Source organism: Panthera onca, chromosome X, assembly GCF_046562875.1.
Source record: "Panthera onca isolate mPanOnc1 chromosome X, mPanOnc1 haplotype 2, whole genome shotgun sequence".
NCBI lineage: Eukaryota > Metazoa > Chordata > Mammalia > Carnivora > Felidae > Panthera > Panthera onca.
The window spans coordinates 31,519,253-31,538,882 of record NC_138357.1 but is presented as its reverse complement, the minus strand read 5'-3'; the positions used below and the strand labels follow the sequence as shown (position 1 = coordinate 31,538,882).

The window sequence follows — 19,630 nt, the reverse complement described above, 5'->3', positions numbered from 1 at the left end:
GCACGCTTCAACCTTGCTAAACTCAGTCATTAGTTCTAGTAGCTTCTTTGTAGAATCCATTGGATTTCCCATATAAATGAGCATGGAGTCCATGAATAAAAGTTTTACTTCTTTTCCAAAAAAAGTATTTGTCGTTTTTTTCTCCTTTTTCCCCCACTGGTCCCCCAGCGGGGGAGGGCCAGAGAGAGGGGGGGACAGAGGATCCTAAGCAGGCTCCATGCTGACAGAAGCAAGCCCGATGAGGGGCTCGAACCCATGAACCTCGAGATCATGACCTGAGCCGAAGTAGGACGCCCAACCAACTAAGCCACCCAGGTGCCCCATACAAGTAATTTTCTTAAGTGAGACCAGCCAGTTAGGATACTGTACTTTTCTGCTACCGTGTGCAGTTGTCTATGTGCAGTTAGGGAACAGGGGGACAGTCAGGTTTAACCGGGGGGGTCGGTTTCGAAAAGGTCTAGTGTGTGAACAAGAGAGAAGGTGGCCACGGGTGGGTAGACAGAAAAGATGGTGGAAGTGGAAGAATGTCAAGGAAGGACAAGGTCGGGGTGTGGGATGGGTCATCCATGTGGATGTTAAAGTCACCAAGAACGATGAACCGGTATTAGCTTGAAGGGGACAACGGAGTCTGGAGGAAAAGGAGAAGTATACACTTCCTGCTTTGGGCTTCTAGGGAGTGGAAGGGGCCGGGGCATAGATCCCAGATACTCTGGGACTCTGCCTCCCTCCCTAGCAGGTGCTCAGACTTAGGGGATCAAGCCCTCGCCACCCACACTCCATTCCTTCCCCCCGAGAGGCCTCCGCTGTCAATCCCACTGCAAGCTCTCCCTAACCTAGACTTTATGCAAACAAAGTCCTCTTTACTCTCCTCCTGGGACAATTAAAGTCCAGACCACCTTGTCACCAGCCCTGGCCACGCTCTGGGGCAAGATCGAGTACGGGAGAGAAAAATCCATTTTATTTCGTGAAGCCGCCGTTGGATCATCCTGCCACACACAAAAAATAAAAGAAGGAATGATTCCCGAATTTTAACCCTGGATAGTTCTAGATGGGATAGCGGGATCACAATGTATACACATGCTGAGGTATGGAGTGTGTGTGTGTGTGTGTGTGTGTGTGTGTGCGCGCGCACAAGCCAAAGGAGATAGGGAAAATTTGCTTTTGCTACCCTACACCTGCCACTTATTTGATGATCCTTCCCCTTTTATTTAAGTCTCTTGTCTCCGTATTTTCCCTAGGCTACAGAGGGATGCCATCTGTATGCCCTGTGACGCAGAATTCTATTCCACTGGTTCCCTTTTGGGTGACAATGGATATGAATGGGTTAATACGATTAAAAACAACCTGCTGTTGCTTTAGCAAACCACTGAGTTTCCTAGGCAACATATTGCCTGCATTTCTCCTGTTTCTTCCTGTCTCTAAAAGCCCCTATGGTGGGAATGGAGAAAATATTAACCTTGGCCAGCACTCAAGTCCCGGCTCTGTCTCTCCCCCGCCCCCCTCTACTCCCCCCCCCCCCCCCCACCGCAGCTGACCTTGCCTCCTGCTTCACGGAAAACACGGAGGCTGTCAGGTGTAAATTCCCTCAACCTTGAGGGCCCCACATCTCTCTCCCTCCCCTCTTAAAGGACAAGGCACATCACTCTGCCCGTCCTTTTGATTTCAAGGTCTCCTGTCTCACTTCCTGCCACAAGGTTGGTTAATATCCCCTCTCTCTTGTCTTTTCAGTCTCTAAGCATCTGCTGGCCACGTCGTCGTGCAGCTGCGACTATTAACCGCTTTCAGGGAAAACAAACCAAACCAAGAAATCCAGTCCCCTGTCTTCCACTCCCCGCCACCCTCCCTTTAGTCAAGTTTCTAAACCTTATTGTTTGAGAGCTAGATCTCCCGCCTCGCAGCCCACTCACTCCTGAGGCGGCTTCTGACGCAATACTAAGTAAGAGCACTCTGGCTTAGGCAAACCAGGACTCTCAATGGCCTTGGCCGACCTGCCCTTTAGTCCGCCCCCTTCTTTTTAAAAAAAAAAACTTAACTTTTATTCATTTTTGAGAGACAGAGAGACAGAGCATGAGCGGGGAAGGGGCAGAGAGAGGGAGACACAGAATCCGAGGCAGGCTCCAGGCTCTGAGCTCCGAGCCATCAGCACAGAGCCTGACGCCAGGCTCGAACTCACAGACTGCAAGATCACGACCTGAGCCGATGTCGGTGGCTCAACCGACTGAGCCACCCGGGTGCCCCTGTCCGCCCCCTTCCTGATGCTTGCACAGTGCTCAACGTCCTGAACCTCCCCCTCCTGGAAACTGTCTTCTCTCTTTGCTTCCGTCTCGGACCACACCCTCCGAGTTTTTACTCTCCATCTCTTTGGTGCGTTCCTCCTTCTCTACCCATCCCTACAACGTGAATCTTCCCCGAGATTCTATCCCGGGCCCTCTTTTTTCTCAACAACCTGTAGACTCCAGGTGAGCAATATGAATGACTAGCAGGAGGATGGTGGGTGTGGGAGTGCATAGTATGTGCCGGGATTCACAAAGAAACATGCTCCCCCCACTTTTTTTTTTTTAAGAAACAGTAACCCTCTTCTCTTGCATTTTCCACTTTCCATGGGGTCACGAGTACAAAAAAACATTTGACTATCTTCTCTACTACAAACAAAAACGGAGCAAAGGTGATAAAAGAGAACTGATGCGTTGGGGGAACAGTAAGGAAAAGCGGGCCTCCCTTATGGGTGCCCTCTGAAGGAGGCGGCCGCCACTCAGCTCTTGGCCAGTCGTCGCCACAGGGGGATCTAATGCCAGATCGTCTCCCTCAGTAAAGAAGTCAGAAGTACAGGTTTATGTAATGCTCTTTTGGTGGAGCGCTGACATTTCGTATTTTAAAAATTAACATAATGTGAGGGTCAAAAAGAAAATGCATTCGAGACAGCTCTAGTCACCAGGGTCAACAATTTTCAACCTTGGTTTAGGACACCAGGCAGTGACCTCTATCCTGAGGGATAGGGGAGGGGTAGAGAGAGGGCGGGGTGGGGGGGGGTGGGGAATGGGGAGAGAGAGAGCATCCCGAGCAGGATCCGCACTGTCAGCGCAGCGCCCGATGCCGGGTTCAAACTCACGAAACCGTGAGATCAGGCATGACCTGAGCCGAAACTGAGAGTTGGACCCTTAACCGACTGAGCCACCCAGGCGCCCCTTGCCTGCGCTTTTGAGACACGAACGTGCATGTGACTCCTGGAGGTCTTGTTAAAATGGAGATGGTGATTCAGTAGTTCTGGGATACTGCCCAAGACGGAGCGTGTCTAATAAGCTCCCAGCTAAGGCCACGAACCACACTTTAAGTCACAACCCCCATCTGAATACAAGGTCCTTTCTGCAAATTTGTTCTTTCCCCTGCATACCTCCTCTTGGTGGATGATACGCTATCTGCCCACCCACCCGAGGGTTTGGGGCATAAATAAGCTGTAGAAGGAATGGGAGAAGTAGACGCGGAATCCTAAGCCCTGTCCCATTCAACTTCTCAACCTGTGTCATATTCAACCCTGTGTTTACATCCTCACTATCACGACTTTGATTTAGCTCTTCCTTTTCTCCCGAGGTAGTGCTCCTCACTGGTGTCCCTGCTCCAATAGCCACTCGTCCGAGGCATCCTCAATGTTCCCACCAGCATAATACTTCCAAAAAAGAAAAATGATCTCGGGTAAAGCCTGGACTCCGGAGTCAGCCGTTTGAGCTTAAGTCCCAGCTCTGCCCCTTACTAAGTGTGTGACTTTGGGCAAGTCGCTTAACCTGTGTATCAGTTGCCTCATCTATAAAAAGAGGATGATAACAGAACCTGACTCAGGAGAGAGAAATGAGTTAATATATGTAACGTGTTTGTAACACTCAATACACCTTAGCTGTGAGGTTGGCCACATCGCTCCTAGTTTTAGTATCGTTGTTGACGGCACAAAGGAAGTAGAGGGGCGCCTGGTTAAGTCTGTTAAGCCTCGGACTCCGGCTCAGGTCATGATCTCACAGTGCATGAGTTCAAGCTGCCTTGGGTTGTCAGCGGGGAGCCCACTTAGGATCCTCTGTCCCCCTCTCTCTCTGCCCCTCCCCCGCTCACGTGCTCACGCTTTCACGTGCTGGAGCTTTCTCCCCGCCCCCCCCCCCGCCGCTCCCCCAAAAAGAAAAATAAACATTAAATAAAAGAAGAAGGAAGTAGAAAGAGATCAAGCTGGACAGGTAGGCTGAGGCCAGATCACGGGTGGTTAGAGCCTTAGGTTGGGTTCCCTGGGGAAACAGACTCTGCTATGGAGTTTAGGTTATCAGAGGCTGATTGGGGAGTGCTCTTGGGATGTCCACCTGAAGGGTAAGGCAAGGAAGCAGGATCCGGAGAGCAGTCACAATGCAGCCTCAGTCAATCCCACAGGGAGCTCTGAGGCTGGGATGGCCCCACCCAGTCTGCCCCACAAACTACCTGCCTCACAGTGTTTTATGAAGGGTACGTGAGTTATCCAATCACTAAAAAGAAACGTTAATGATGTGATGTGACAGAGGCGCTAATTATCGCCAAGGACAGCAATCATACTGCAATATATAAATTGCACCAAATTCACATGACAATATTCTATGTCAAATATGTTTCGATAAAAAAGAGTACACACGTTATTCCATACACAGGGTTCAGAACGTTGCCTAGCACATGAAAAGCGCTCGAACAATGTTAGCTATCACCAAAGATGCAGATTCTCAGGCTTTACTTTCTACTGGATCAGAATCTTTGGGGGCTGATCCTAAGCATGGGTATGTTAATAATTACCCTCCCCCCCTCTCCAGATCATTCTGATCTTCACTAAAGTTTGAGAACCACTGGTTTCCCTAGAAAACTCATCGCTCCCTTGTCCACTTAGTAAACCTTTGTAAGGCTCAGGTCAAGTGTCACTTCCTGTATGAAATCTTCCTAGATCAGACCTTCCAACCCTCCTTTCTCCACCTCCTCCTTGTCGTGTGCAGACCACGATCACAGCATCTATAACCTTTTGAGTGTCTGTCTCCCATTGCTAGATAGGGAGCTCTTCCCTTGAGGGGCAAAGACTTGGCATCCTTAACATCTACCACAGAGCCCAGCATGGAGCAGGATCTCAAGAGATCCTCAAGGTCAAGTGGATGTAAACGGACAGATCCTTTTTGGGTCTCTTTAAAATCTCAGCACCAAATGCTGCCTACTCTAATCTCTGAAATTGAAAATGTGGAACCCATATATCGGTTTTTTTGGTTGGTTTGTTGGTTTGTTTTGGGAATCCATATGCCTCTTTTACAGAGGACATAGTTGGCGACTTTGGAGTTTCGGTTTTTATCTTTTTAAAAGTTTGAATCTTGTATTGCCTTGTAGAATAATGCAAGTAATTTATGCTCCCTGTACAAAAAAGGAAGCAAAAATTCCCCATAATCTCACAACCCAGACATAGCTCTCATTAACTTTTTAAAAATTTTAATTCCACTCTAGTTAATGTACTAGTTATCATTAACTTCTGCGTGTATTTCCTTCATATTTTGTCTGTGCATGGGTTTCCATACTGAAATCAATTCAAGCCCACAAATATTTATTGAGCACCTAGTATATGTCAGTCACTGTTCTAAGTACAGGGGCTACCGTAGGGAAGGAAACAAAACTTCTAAATTTTTTTTTAATGTTTATTTTATTTTTGAGACAGAGAGAGACACAGCATGAGTGGGGGAGGGCAGAGAGAGGGAAACACAGAGTCTGAAGCAGGCTCCAGGCTCTGAGCTGTCAGCACAGAGCCCGACGCGGGGCTCGAACTCGTCAACTGCGAGATCGTGACCTGAGCCGAAGTCGGACACTCAACCGACTGAGCCACCCAGGTGCCCCGCTTTATGATTTTTCTGTACAAATCTCTGTTCCCGTCTCCGAGAACTTCCCTAGGAAAAAGCTCAAGAAGTTAAATTCCTTGGTCACAGGTTAGGAATAATTTGCGTATTGCCAAAAGGGCTTTCTAGAAAGCCTGCACTCACTTAAAATGTAATTGCGTCCAACAATATGTATTTATAAATCGAGTGCCTACTACTTTATTGAGGCACACATGGTCTAGGGGCTTGAAATACGCTGGTGAACAAAATGAATCTTTCACTCTAGCAATTTCACTCTTGCCAGCTGTGTGCTCGCCAAAACCAAGTACTACCATTCTTAAAAAGCCTCAAGAAACAAAAGGCGAAAAAGAATGCTCCGGTCACTTGAATGGTGAAAAGGGGTACGTTGTTATTATGTCCTTTTGGATCTATTTGATTACTAGTGCAGTTGAATTACTTCCCACACGTTTTCCAGCTAATCAGCCAATTGCCCTGTTTTTCTTTAAAAGCTTTTGGAGGGGCGCCTGGGTGGCTCAGTCGGTTAAGCGTCCGACTTCGGCTCAGGTCACGATCTCGCGGTCCGTGAGTTCGAGCCCCGTGTAGGGCGCTGGGCTGACGGCTCAGAGCCTGGAGCCTGCTTCCGATTCTGTGTCTCCCTCTCTCTCTGCCCCTCCCCCGTTCATGCTCTGTCTCTCTCTGTCTCAAAAATAAATAAGCGTAAATTAAAAAAAAATAAAAGCTTTTGGAAACCTTTGAAAATAATTTAAAGGAGGCAGGGAGTGTGGAAACATTAACAGACTGAACATATATCTCGGGAAAGAAGCAGCCCTCAGGTCAAGTATATAGGCTTTAGAAATTGATTTGAAGTCCAAGAGCATATATGATGCAACTCTCATGTCTGGAGACGGCTTATTAAGTAAGGCGCTCCCTCCCTATTCCCACAGAATTTTCGAACTCAGGCTGAGATCTCTCCAAGGAGTGTTGTGACACGAGCCAGAAGGGGGGACTGCTTTTCCTCAACAATCCCGACATCCCACCTAAGAGCCTGCCTTAACATCAAATCTGCGTTGACAGCATTTACATTTTCAAGCCGTATCACTGCTTGAAGTTTTAAGCTGCACATGTTTTTTACCCTCTGCATGAGGTAGGACTTCCCTCAACCTATCATCCCGGGGAATGCAGAGGCGTAGCAGGAAGGACACTGGATTGCGATAAATGGAAAATCATAAATCCCCCAGCCATCCATAAAAACGTTTCCCCCACTTTTTAAACATTAAAAAAAAATTTTTTTTTTAATTAAAGATTTTATGTTTAAGCAATCGCCACACCCAGCGTGGGGCTCGAACTCACGACCCCGAAATTAAGAGTCCCTTGCTCCACCTGAGCCAGCCAGGCGCCCCTCCCCCGCTTTTTATATATAAAATATAGCACAGACGAGATGACACATAGCACTGTGTAAGTTTAAGGTACACAACACACTGGTTTGAGACATTTGTACTGTAATGTGATTGCTGTTATAGCATAGCTGACACCTTCTGTCTCATCGCGTAATTATCATTTCTTCTAGCGGTGGGAACCATTAAGATCTAGTCCCTTAGGGGCCCATGGATGGCTCAGATGGTTAAGCATCCGACTCTTGGTCTCGGCTCATCACGATCTCCCGATTCACGGGTTCGAGCCCTGTGGGGATCCTCTCTTTCTCCGCCCTCTCCTCTCTCTCAAAACTAAATAAACATCTTTTTTTTTAAATCTAGTCTCTTCGCAAGTTTAATGTTTAAGATACAGTTCTGTTGTTTATAATCACTTTACTGTATATCAGATCTTCAGGACTTAGGTATCTACTAGTTATAAGTATGTACCCTTACACAACATCTCTCCCCCTTCCCCACTCCCAGCATTCCACTCTGGGTCTTTTTTTGAGCTCAGTTTCTTTTTTTATTTATTTTTATTTTTTTAATGTTTGTTTTTTGAGAGAGAGAGAGAGAGAGAGAGAGCACGAGCGAGCACAAGCCAGGAAGGGGCAGAGAGAGAGGGAGAGAGAAATCCCAAGCAGGCTCCACGCTGTCAGCACAGAGACCAACGCAGGGTTCTAACTCACAAACTGCGAGGTCATAACCCGAGCTGACATCAAGAGTCGGACACTTAACTGACGGAACCACCCAGATGCCCCCAGTTCCTTTTTTTTAGATTCCACATTTTTTCGATATCATGCAGGATTTGTCTTCCAATGTCTGACATTTCCACCGCTTCCAATAGTGGTTATTGTTGAGGAAAGAGAATCAGGGGTGAAGAGAAGGGCTTTCACTTACATTTTCGTGTCTTTCCATTGTTTGAATTTTATGTCCTTAAGCAAATATGACTTTAAAATATTTCAACAAGTGTTATCTGGGTGGGAGCTAATGACTTACTCTCATTTTTTTTTTTACTTTGTATCTCTCTTCATTTGGAAAAAAAAAAACCCTGATGAACCATTTATTATTTTTAAATTTCCCCAGTTTTGTAAAACAAAATCTGTGTGTGTGTGTGTGTGTGTGTGTGTGTGTGTGTGTGTTTCATACGTCTGCAAAAATATAAACCAAACTGCTCATGTGGGGGCCCCATTCAAAGATTGTTTGGGGAGCTGGGAGAGAAAGAATGCATTTCATTTTTTTCCTTATGCACTTCCGTATTGTTTAAGTTTGTTATTATAATGAGCACGTATCACCGTTCTCCTTTTTATTTCACAAAAGTAATAATAAACCTTTTTTTTTTCTCCTGAGGCTAAAAGTGACATGATCTCATTGCAGAAAAATGTAGAAAACTGCAAAGAAGAAACTAACAACCACAACAGTTAACATGTTTCCTTTTAGGTATCCTTTCAATGCATTTTTTTTTACATAGTTGAGTTTTCATGCTGTATAGTTTTGTATCTTCTTTTTCTGCCTCAAGATTAAAACGTAAGTATTTTCCCATGTCATGCATGTCGTAACAATATTGTATGGTTTGGTCACAATTCAAGTGGGTTAATTAGCTATTTCTTAAAGTTTAACATTCAGGTTGTTTCTAGTTTTTTCATATTAAAAACGATTTTCTGGGGCACCTGGCTGGCTCAGTCAGCAGACCACGCAACTCTTGATCTTGGGGTCACGAGTTCAAGCCCCACGTTGGGCGTCGAGCTTACATTTTAAAAAATGGTTATTTGATGAGCATCTTAGTAGTGAAATCTTTGTTTGCATTTCTAAGTGTTTCCTTGGCATGGATTCCTAGAGGTTGAAGGATGGACCAAAGAGTTGATTTCTAGAAGTGGGGTTGATAGAAAATATTTTTATGAATGACAGAAGATTATATCAATTTCTACTCGAACCCAAACCCACCAGTCAGGAGATCATGACCCGAGGTGAAGTCACACGGTTCACCAACTGAGTCACCCAGGTGCCCTGAGACAAAACATTTTCCATATGCTTATTCACCACTGGCGTCCCCCCCTCTTGGGTGGACGGACTACCTTTTCCATTTTTGCCCATTTCTTGACTAACACCTTATGGATTTTCTTATCAATTAAAACGAGCTCTTCCAATATATTAACCCTTTCTCTGTCACTAGATGTCAATGAAACTATTTTCTCACAAGTTTGTTGTTTTTGAACAACAAATCTCGGCGGTAGATTTTTAAAACAAAAGATAATTGGAGTCTAACTACAGCCTTGCGCCCTCGGTTTAAGCCTGTTTTCCCTTGATTCAATCGAAGAGGTTTGACAAAAGAAGATGGGGTAGGGGGCAGGGATGGAAGCAGTTTGTGCCAGAAGTTTTTAGAATTCTCAGGTAAGAAGCCAGTTCTCTCAAATCTCTTGCGTGTTGAGAGGGGGAGTAAATTACGTGCAAGCGAACAGTACTCTTGATGGAAAAGTACTGCTCTGGGCCGCAGATGTGTACCAGGCTTGGTTTTAATTATTTCTCCCCCTTCTCTCTATCCTTTCTTCCGCTCCGCCCCCCCTAACCCCCGCCCCGGGCTGGTGACAGTAAAGAGGGCAGCCGGGTTAGGATTCTAAAAGGTATAGACAGGCCTTCCCCTGTTAGGCCTGCTCCAGTGCAGCCGGTTAGCCCAGCAATGGCACGAGGAAATACCTAGGAAAGGAAAGGACCAAACTCGGGATCTTTCCAAACTCCCGCTTTCGTCTGGGATACAGCACAGGGAGGTGGCGACTGCCAACGGTAGCTCGGCAGACTTCAAATAAAAGAACGCTGCCAACAAAGAAACTTTGGTCATTATTCTGAGCCAAAAAAAAAAAAAAAAGCGCGTTAACCACAGAGGGTTGCTTGCTGATGCGCTGGGACTGAGCAAATCTCTGATTGCCGAGAATGAATTCAACGTAAATCCGGCGAGCCGATCCGTCTCCCCAGATATTGGGAGAGTTGTCGGACAGGGGCCCGTGCACCGACTGGAGCTACCCCGGGGGTGTCCACGCCACAGCCTCGGGCGGGGAGGACTGGAGAAGGGTCGTGGAGGAGAGTCAAAGGGGGCTCCCAAAGTGGAAATGGGTAGTCTGGGCCTCCAAGGTGCAAAAGGAGCTGGAGGAGAGAGTTTCCTTCCTGTCCCCCAAGAGAGCCCCGCGGCCCCGGTGGGGGGGGGGGGGGGGATGGGCGGGGAAAGGTGAGGCTTCAGAATGCAAGGCGGGGGAGAAGCCTGAAGCAGCAGAAATGGAGCCGTGCGCGGCGCGCATCAGGTGGCGGAGGGGCCCTCCGCCAGAGCTCTGCAAAGCCAAGGCTCTCGGAACCGGTCGGGGCGCAAGGAGCAAGCGAGGGTGCGGAGGAGGGCTGCGCGCTGCGTCGCGCTTAGCTAGAGGATGGCGCGACGATGGCGTGAGGCCGGGGCCGGGGCCTCGCAGGTAGGGCCGAGGCGGGGGGGGGGGGGGGGGGGGCCGGTCCCGCGGCGCCAGGGTAGGCGGGATCCGGCTGGGGGAGGGGAGCGACGGCCGGGAGGCCAGGTGGGGGGCCGGAGCTGGGCGGGGCGCGGCGCCCCGGCGGCCGCGGGGGAGGCGGGGCCGGGAGGCTCCGCCCGCCTAGGCCCCGCCCCGCCCCGCCTCCTCCGCCGGCTAGTCCTTGTCCGCCGATCCGTGCGCGCCACAAGCTCGCAGAGAGGGAGGAGAAAGCAGCCAGTTCCGGAGCCCTCCCTAGCCCGGCCCAACCTTTGCTCCAGAGATCATGGCTGCCGAGGATGTGGCGGCGACAGGCGCCGACCCGAGCGAGCTGGAGGGTGGCGGGCTGCTACACGAGATTTTCACGTCGCCGCTCAACCTGCTGCTGCTCGGCCTCTGCGTCTTCCTGCTGTACAAGATCGTGCGCGGGGACCAGCCGGCGGCCAGCAGCGACAGCGACGACGACGAGCCGCCCCCGCTGCCCCGCCTTAAGCGGCGCGACTTCACCCCTGCCGAGCTGCGGCGCTTCGACGGCGTCCAGGACCCGCGCATACTCATGGCCATCAACGGCAAGGTGTTCGACGTGACCAAAGGCCGCAAGTTCTACGGGCCCGGTAACGGCGGCCGCCCAGGGGACGCGGAGACAAAAGAAGGGGCCCCGGCCCGGGGCTGGGTCCGGGGGAGGCGAGGGGGAGGGAGGCGCCCCTGAGGGGAGGAATGGCGATCGTGGCGGGGCGGCTCCCAGCGGCAGTGGGCAAGGGGCCCTCAAGAAGTGCCGCGGCCGGCGGGGGACGCCGCCAGCGCCGGGATGGGGGTGGAGGGAGAAGGCTGGAGCGCTCAGGCCGGGATGGGGGGACGGGGGGCGGGCGAGATCGCTAACCGGGAAGGGGGGCACCGCCGAGCGCAGTGTTCGAGGCGCTTCGAGGGCACGGGGTTTGGGGCTTCCTGGAAGGAGGGGCGGTGTCGGGCTGGAGAAGGGAAACGAGGGTGTCTCGAGGGAAGCCGGGGGGAGGGGGGGAGATCCAGCCTCGGAGAAGATGCGGAGGCCGCTGCCGCCGGGAGTGGCCGTGGTGTAACGTGAAGGTGCGGGAGATGGAGCGCGGAGGTGGGATTAGCAGCAGGTCGAAGCCGCGTGCGCGCTGGCGGGTGATGTGTGTGTGCGTATCCCGTGTCCGTGGCTCGCCAGGCGCGTGTGTGCGTGCGCGCGCGCGCTTGGAATGTGGCATGTGTCAGGTATGTGTGTGGCATGTGTTTGGTATGTGTGTGCGCGCGCTGCGTGTGGCCGACCGAAAAGCTGGAAGGTGAACGCGGAGATTCCGTGGGCGGGGGGGGGGGGGGGGTAAGGGAGCTGCTCGAGGGCGGAATGAGGCTGAACGCAGCGGACAATGGGAATGTGGCCAGATGAGAAGGTAATAGAGCATTTCAGTCTATAGCGCGAGAGAAAGGACTAGAAGCCAAAAAAAAAAAAAAAAAATTAAAAATGGAGGGAGAGAGAAGTGGGAGGATCCTGGGAAACAAAAGGGGTAGGGCTGTGAGGGCTGCTGGGTGTGGGGATTTCAGGAAAAGCCAACCGGAGGGGAAATGAGGGTGGCTGACTGCTGAGCCATTGGAGGACAGCAGGCCCGAAGGGCCTTAGAGATGAGGCTTTCTAAGCCTGCTGGTGGATCAGAATCACCTGATGCGCTTGAGGAAAAACACCGATTCCCGGCTTAATCACCGCCACCGTGGAGGAGTCTGTCGGGGAGGTCCAGCAATCTGCATTGTAAGAGGCTTTCCCGGGGGCGCCTTTGAGAAACGGCCGGGTTTGGAAAGTCGTGCCATGTAGACTATTTGGAGAGGAAGGAGGTTTTAGCTCGTTTAATACGGACTCCTAAAAACCGAGAGCTCAGGGAGTGTGTCCACATCGAGAGTACTCTCTTGCTCGCGGGTCTGGAGAGAGGGAAGCGGGTCTGGAGACGCGCACACGTACCCGTGATCCCCGTCATCTCCACTCCTGCTTTGTTTTACTCGCCCAGTCCAACTAATCAAGATCAGATGTGGGAAAGTTCTTACGGAACTCGTCCCCTTAGCAGTGTTTCCCCGTGGCTGATTTAGAAGACCTACTTTCTGTAGGCCGTGTAACTGTCAAGATCATTTGAAAACCACACCTCTATTATCGGCACTTACCCTGGCACACCTAGAGGCATTTTCAGTGGACATAATCATGTAAATACCCGTTAGTACTGAGCTGCACCATCAAGAAGTCCAAAGACGTGCACGGACCATCATCGTATGATTGTAATTTGCAAAGTCATTGGGGGGAATGTAGGCCTGTGCACAGAAACACAGCACTGGGAATCAGGCGACCTGAGTTCTAATCCGGGTTGGATTACTGACCAGCTGTGTGACCTGGCACGAAGCATTGTTCTCTCTGGGCCTTAGCTGTCCCTCTGAAAAATGCTGAGGACGGCCCATTGGGAGATCTTCCTAAGTCTCTACCCTGCGCTGTCGTCCTGTGAGCCCATGAATGCGTGATACCATGTGCAAATGATAATCCACGTTACAAAGGATTCCTAAAAATGATTCATTCCGGTGCCCATTATTCTATGCATGGCACCTTTGTGGGCACTGGGAATACAGCAGGGAGCAAAACAGAAAAAGGGGCTGCTCATGGAGCTTATATTCTAGGGAAGGTACATTCTGGTGAATATATTCCTAATGCTCCCCTTGGGCCATTTTTCAGTATTCAGTGACTATAATCTCTGAAGTAGCAAGGTCCACGCCAGAACAATTGGCCTATTTTCAAGTACTAGATGCTACCATGGCCGCTAGAAGTGTGTGTGTGTGTGTGTGTGTGTGTATACAGTGTGAAAACTGTGAAATGTGTCATGTGAAAACTGTGTAATGGGTTTGTTGGGTTTTACCTTCTTTAGTGGGATAGCAAACAACCGGTTTTCTTTAGAACCTTATTTGCGTTCAACAGTTGGTCATAAATTTTGTCTAATTTGTACACAAATGAATTCCTTGTGGATTGAGCTTTCCAGTGACCAGGGGGCATATTGAAACTTGATCCGTCCTCATACCTGGCCTCGTGGTTACCTACAAACTTTTTAATGTCAGAGTTGCTACCCGATCCACCTTGGGGACACAGCACGTGGTTTAAAGTACAGTGGATTCTTTTCATTTACTTGTGCAATATTTAAATAAGTCTAAACATCCACGTCAAGCACCCACAAAATGATTCACCGCTCTCTTAGGCAAAAGTCTGTATAATAGCATTCTCATGTTTCATATATTTGTTTGGGATATTGATTCAGCCTTTGTTTTCCATGGAAGTGTGAGGATTTTGAGTCTTGTCTTCCAGCTCCCCGGAGTGACAGAGGTGATCTCTGTGCTATTTCTTCTTTATTGACAGGGTAGATTATGTAACATGAGGAGAGATTTCTGAACCACTGATACTCTCATAAAATGATTTCTCCTGCAGATACCACATGTTAATGTTTAATACAGTCTCACAACCAAAGATCGCCACGAGATACTTTGGAGTCACTAAAACAGATCGGGATACATTTTATAAGGAAATGTTTTCATTTAAGCCTTAGTATTTATTGCCTTAAGAAACTGTAACTTTCGCTGCTGTAGCCCTAGTGCCTCGAAGAGAGGCAGGCTCTGGGTTCAGTCCTAAAGCCGGATTCTGACCCGTGGGCTCAGTATTAACCTTAAACGATCTCCTGCCACCGCATCCCGCCCTAGGAGATAATCATTCATGGCTTTCTTATTAGCTGTTTGAAAATCACAGGAAATGGATGATGATGCATAACATACTGATTTGTGACAGTCTGAGGACAACAGATCCTTCAGTATCCACCATGTAATGGCAAAAGCATCAACGTCACTTAGGGTTTCCAAATGGAATTGGATACTGCAGAAGGGGGCTTTCTTCGTTGATGGGTAAGGAAGCTATTTCCTATGTATGAAGCACAGAGAAACTGTCCGTCTAATAAAGAACTGATCTTTGGTTTGGTTTTGTTTTTTAAGAGGGGCCGTATGGGGTCTTTGCCGGAAGAGACGCCTCCCGGGGCCTTGCCACCTTCTGCCTGGATAAGGAAGCCCTGAAGGACGAATATGACGACCTTTCTGACCTCACTCCCGCCCAGCAGGAGACCCTGAGTGACTGGGACTCTCAGTTCACTTGTAAGCATTTTTTTTAAAATTGTGCCTGGATCAAATTTCTACCAGTAACGGGATTCACAGCAGCACAATAGTTACTACTAAGCAGCCTGAAACTGGGGAGCATTTTGATAGGCTCCTGAACGGACGGATCAAGTTCATGGCTTGAAGTGATTGCAGCAGTGCTGAGTCACCTGCCATGATTGCGTCCAGTTTTTAGCCAGTTCCCCATGGAAACTTGGGTTTCTGTTATTTAAGTTTTTGACGAGTTTGCCTAGATTCCACACTAGGATTTGGTGCTTGGCCTGTCGGGGAAAGGATCATGGCCATGTAGGCTGCAGAGAGGGATTTCAGAAGTCCTTACTAGCAAGGCTTGCTATTTAAAAGCAGCCCACATGTCTGTTGAAGAATGGGAGACTTGTGTTCAACAAAACAGCTTCTTTTTGAATCTAACTGAGCCTGACTATAGGCCTCATCTACAAATGATGCTTATAATCTGCCCAGCAACAATGGTGTCTGCATTTTTAAAAAGAAAGGGAAAAGGAGACACTTGTTTCCTGGCTTATGCTATGGGCTGAGGTCTTTGGGGCTGGAGGGTGGGGGGAGGAAGGACGGGGATTAGTTCAAATTTCGGGAATTGAGGAATCAGCTCTTGTCAAACCGAAGTGTTTATCACTTTAGCAACATCTCACTGCCAAGAATTTGACTAACCTTTCCCAGCTTTGAAACAGGATATAAAGACCATGACCATCACTTTCAGATTTTTTATTTATTTTTGGAGCACCTGGGTGGCTCAGTCGGTTAAGCACCTGACTTCAGCTCAGGTCATGATCTCACGGTTCGTGAGTTCGAGCCCCGCGTCGGGCTCTGTGCCGACAGCTCAGAGCCTGGAGCCTGATTCCGATTCTGTGTCTCCCTTTCTCTGCTCCTCACTCACTCACTCTCTCTCAAAAATAAAAACACCTAAAAAAATTTTTTAAGGATTTTTTAATTTATTTTTTATTTCTTTTAATGTTTTGTTTATTTTTGAGAGAGAGCGAGACAGAGGAGGAGCAGAGAGAGGGGGAGACACAGAATCCAAAGCAGGCTCCAGGCTCTGAGCTGTCGGCACAGAGCCCGACGCGGGGCTCGAACTGATGAACCGTGAGATGATGACCCAAGCGAGCTGAAGTCAGATGCTCAACCGACAGCCACTCAGGCACCCCCTAAGATTTTTTATTCTCAAATGTAGTTTTCTATTTGCTGTTCTCTATAGCCAGTTAAATATTACTGACTCTTTTGGCTAAATCCAACCTTCTTTTTTTTTTTTGAAAATAATGCTGACTTCAGTGTTAATTATTAGCCAGCTATGGCTTTACCCCTAGATTTTGAATCCCAAGCAGACAAAGTATAGCTTTCAAGTCTAGAGGCAAGTCTTTTTACTTTGAAAACATGATTCAGCTATTTAACACTACCTAACATAGTCCCTGGTTTTCTGGTATCCTAAGGATGCTTTTGTACACATAGAGAACATTCTTCTGTATGAAACCAGCGAGTTGTAATTTATTACTGACAAAGCTCTATCTTCTAGGGCCTGCCTTCACCAAGGAGGTAAAAACTGTAAAAACTTTCTCCCCCTTCCACTAAGACCCGCCCCAAGTTCTGTTGTGACACCGGAGCTCCACTCAAAACTAATGTGGGTTCCCCTTAAAGCGGGTTTCTTGGGCGCCACCCGCCTTTTATTTGTTTTATGCAATCCCAGGCACCCTAGGGACCTTTACAACATGTTCGGATAGAGGAGTTCCAGTCCAGTGATTATTTCACACAAAAGCCAGTCTGGCTACCTGGTTAGACAGGTTGGTTACTCCCTGTTCAGAAAGAGGAGACCCGGCCCTCTTGGCCTCTGGCATCCGTAGGCTTAATCCCTCATTAGCTTGGCCTCAAGAATGCAGCCAGTGGGGCCGAGATCCCTTCTCCTGCCTTTTGCATTCTGGTTTGCACCCTTAAATCTGTTTTCTCCAACATCTCCAGTGCTCTCCTGCCTCCTTAATCACTTGCTTTTAACGATGCATAGCTTTTTCCTTGTGTTGGGAAAAACCACCGTCTCCCGCTTTTCCTCCATCCGCTAGAGGCCTCGTTCCTCCCCTTCACTGTCCCCCGTCTAAGAAGTGCTGGTCCCTCACCACTGCTTTCTTACTCCCAGCGATTCAGTTTCCGTCCCCACAGTCCCACAGAACTTCCCTTCCTGAAGGTTTCCAGGGACCTGCTTCTTGCCAGTATTAACTTCACTCCTCCCGCCCTTGTAGAGCTCCTGTCACGTGCCCCCGCCCCCCGGGGGTGCCCCCCTCTCCAGAGTCCCCAGCTCCCGTTGGAACTTCATTAACTCGTATTTCCAGTTTTGCTTTAAAGTAGCTCGCATCCTTCCCTTTCCATTCCCATGGACATCCTGCTTACTCCTGGCCCTTGTTCCTTCACATACTGATCTGCCCGCCGGCCGCCTGGGCTCCCTGCGCTGGGCCTCCTTGCTGTCATCTGCCTGGTCTGCCAAAGCGCTGGTTTCCCGTGCCGTTCTTTTGTCATAAACCTTCACTGCCCTTCGCCACCTGTAGCCGAAGTCCAGACGCTTCGGGCCGGCTGTCCGCCACCTCCATCATATTCGCCCACGCTGCTTAGCCAGCCTTCCTCCCGCGCCGTTGAGCTCTCAACTCGGTCTCTCCGGTGTTCCCTAGATATGTTCAGCCTCGCCTGCGTGCCTCCATACGCGGCATTTTCATTTTCTGAAATCCCTCTTGCCTCACGTCCTCCTACGCGTCCTCCCAAGCATGTCGTCCTTCGTGAGGTGTTCCGAAACCCTTCCAACTAACTCCTAGCGAGCCCTGCTCTCCCGCTTGTGCACACAAACACGACTCTGCGTCAGCCTTCCCTTGCACACTCCTCGCCCAACACCGCCACCCCTTCTGTGTTTCTTCTGAACAAAACTCTTAATTCCCGGTCACCGAGGACTGTGGCATAAGACCTTCCTAACAGAGACCTTCAAGAAGCCCGGCACATCGCCGCATAGACCGTAGGCCTCTAGTGAATGTTTGCAGGTGGGAGGTAGTGGTTCTGGGTAAGGCACGAGAGCGATCATTTGTGTTTTCTTTGCCTCCAGTCAAGTATCATCACGTGGGCAAGCTGCTGAAGGAGGGGGAGGAGCCCACCGTGTACTCCGATGAGGAAGAAGCAAAAGATGAGAGCGCTCGGAAAAATGATTAGAGCGTCCGGTGGAAGCATATCTATTTTTGTATTTTGCAGAATCATTTGTAACATTCCAGTCTGTCTTTAAAACATGGTGATTTCCAATATTTAGAAACGTTTCGAACTCGGCTGTAAGTTTTTGTAATTAACATCACTAGTGACACTGATACGCAATTAACTCCCGTCTCCCAAATGCATGATGCGTTTGTGTGTCGCAAATCCAGACCGTGAACTGCAGGGCCGTAATACAGACGTTATTACCGTTCCCTTCTCTCTGTAGTCAGTACGGGCCGACTTTCAGTTTGTTTTTCCTGAAAGAGACGGGCGAGACTTGGGTATTCCCTCCCTGCCCAAGCAGGTAAAGATGTTAAATGCAGAGCCCTTCCAGCAACCGAGAACAAAGGATGAACTTGCAGTCCCGACGTTCTCAAGACAGCAAATCCCTCATTTCTCAATTGACTTAGCTGCACGATTTCTGTTTTATCTACCTCTAAAGCAAATCTGCAGTATTCCAAAGCCTCCGGTATTGATTAAAGAAAGCTGTCCATTAAAAAAAAAAAAAAAAATTTTTTTTTTTTGAAATCTCAAAGCTGGGCTCAGTTGGGAAAAATACATTCGCTGTGTTTCTAGACCGCCTTACGATTTTTTTTTTTTTTTTTTTTTTGTCCTCTGGACACTCAGATGCCCCCGCTAACACAGCGGTATACAGTGAGGCTTGAAATAGGATCTGAACATTCGAAGGGCAGCCTTGGAAGAAATCAGCCGGCTTGCCTGAAAAGCTAACTCTACGAAGAAAATGTAGGGACCCTCTTCCCCATCCCCACGTTCACGGTGGGACGATGGTTGTCCGACCCGGTTTGCCGCGAGGGCGGGGGGGCGTGCCGCACAGAACACGCGTTTGCTCTCCCAGCAGCCCTCGCGCCCACCTCTGGGGAACGAAGAGAGTACAGGTCGCCGTAGCCACGCGGCTCTCAAAATCCATTCGTTAAGGTAACCGTCATTCTTCTGTCCCGACAAAAGTAGCCGCCGCAAGAGGAGTCGGGCCGGGTGTCTAGGTCTCTGATAACTGGGTCTTTTCGGTTAACAATAAACTTAGCTTACGTAGACTGTACAATTGTATGAATTTGTAAAAGTATATGAACTAGTGAGGTCTCCGACCCTTGTAACTGTAGTTGAATAGTCCTTGTATTTTCTTGTGAACCGTGTTTAATGGTTTTACCTCAAATCAGAAAACAAAATGAAGTGCTTTGGTCAGTTAATAAAAACGGTCTTACCCAGTATAGTGTGGTGGGTTGTCTTTTTTTTTAAACCTCGGAAATCAGATTCGGTCATTTTACTTTAGCTTAATATTCAGTTTCGCTCCTGAGGGGTGTGTGTGTGTGTGTGTGTGTGTATTCAAAGAGAAACCCGTTAAGGGGCAAGACCTCAGATCCTCATACCACAAACCAAATACCAGCTTATCTTGTGAAGAAGTAGTGAATTGAGGGGCGCCTGGGTGGCTCAGTCGGTTAAGTGCCTGATGGGTTCA

The 19,630-nt window shown here is 48.9% G+C and overlaps 1 protein-coding gene across 1 annotated transcript; it reads left to right on the top strand.

Annotated features, from left to right (window-relative positions):
* The first annotated feature begins 10,924 nt into the window (after nucleotides 1-10,924).
* PGRMC1 (progesterone receptor membrane component 1) lies at nucleotides 10,925-19,382 on the top strand. The gene is made up of 3 exons (XM_081793820.1): nucleotides 10,925-11,351; nucleotides 14,755-14,910; nucleotides 18,017-19,382. The coding sequence occupies exons 1-3, from the start codon at nucleotides 11,024-11,026 to the stop codon at nucleotides 18,118-18,120; spliced, it is 588 nt and encodes a 195-aa protein (XP_081649946.1). The 5' UTR covers nucleotides 10,925-11,023; the 3' UTR covers nucleotides 18,121-19,382.
* The last annotated feature ends 248 nt before the right edge of the window (nucleotides 19,383-19,630 follow it).

Bases quoted from the DNA above. Each gene is read 5' to 3' on its own strand.
- PGRMC1 (XM_081793820.1), top strand. From the start codon at position 11,024: ATGGCTGCCGAGGATGTGGCGGCGACAGGCGCCGACCCGAGCGAGCTG. The intron at 11,352-14,754 runs GTAACGGCGGCC...TTGTTTTTTAAG, and splicing joins CCGCAAGTTCTACGGGCCCG to AGGGGCCGTATGGGGTCTTT. The intron at 14,911-18,016 runs GTAAGCATTTTT...CTTTGCCTCCAG, and splicing joins CTGGGACTCTCAGTTCACTT to TCAAGTATCATCACGTGGGC.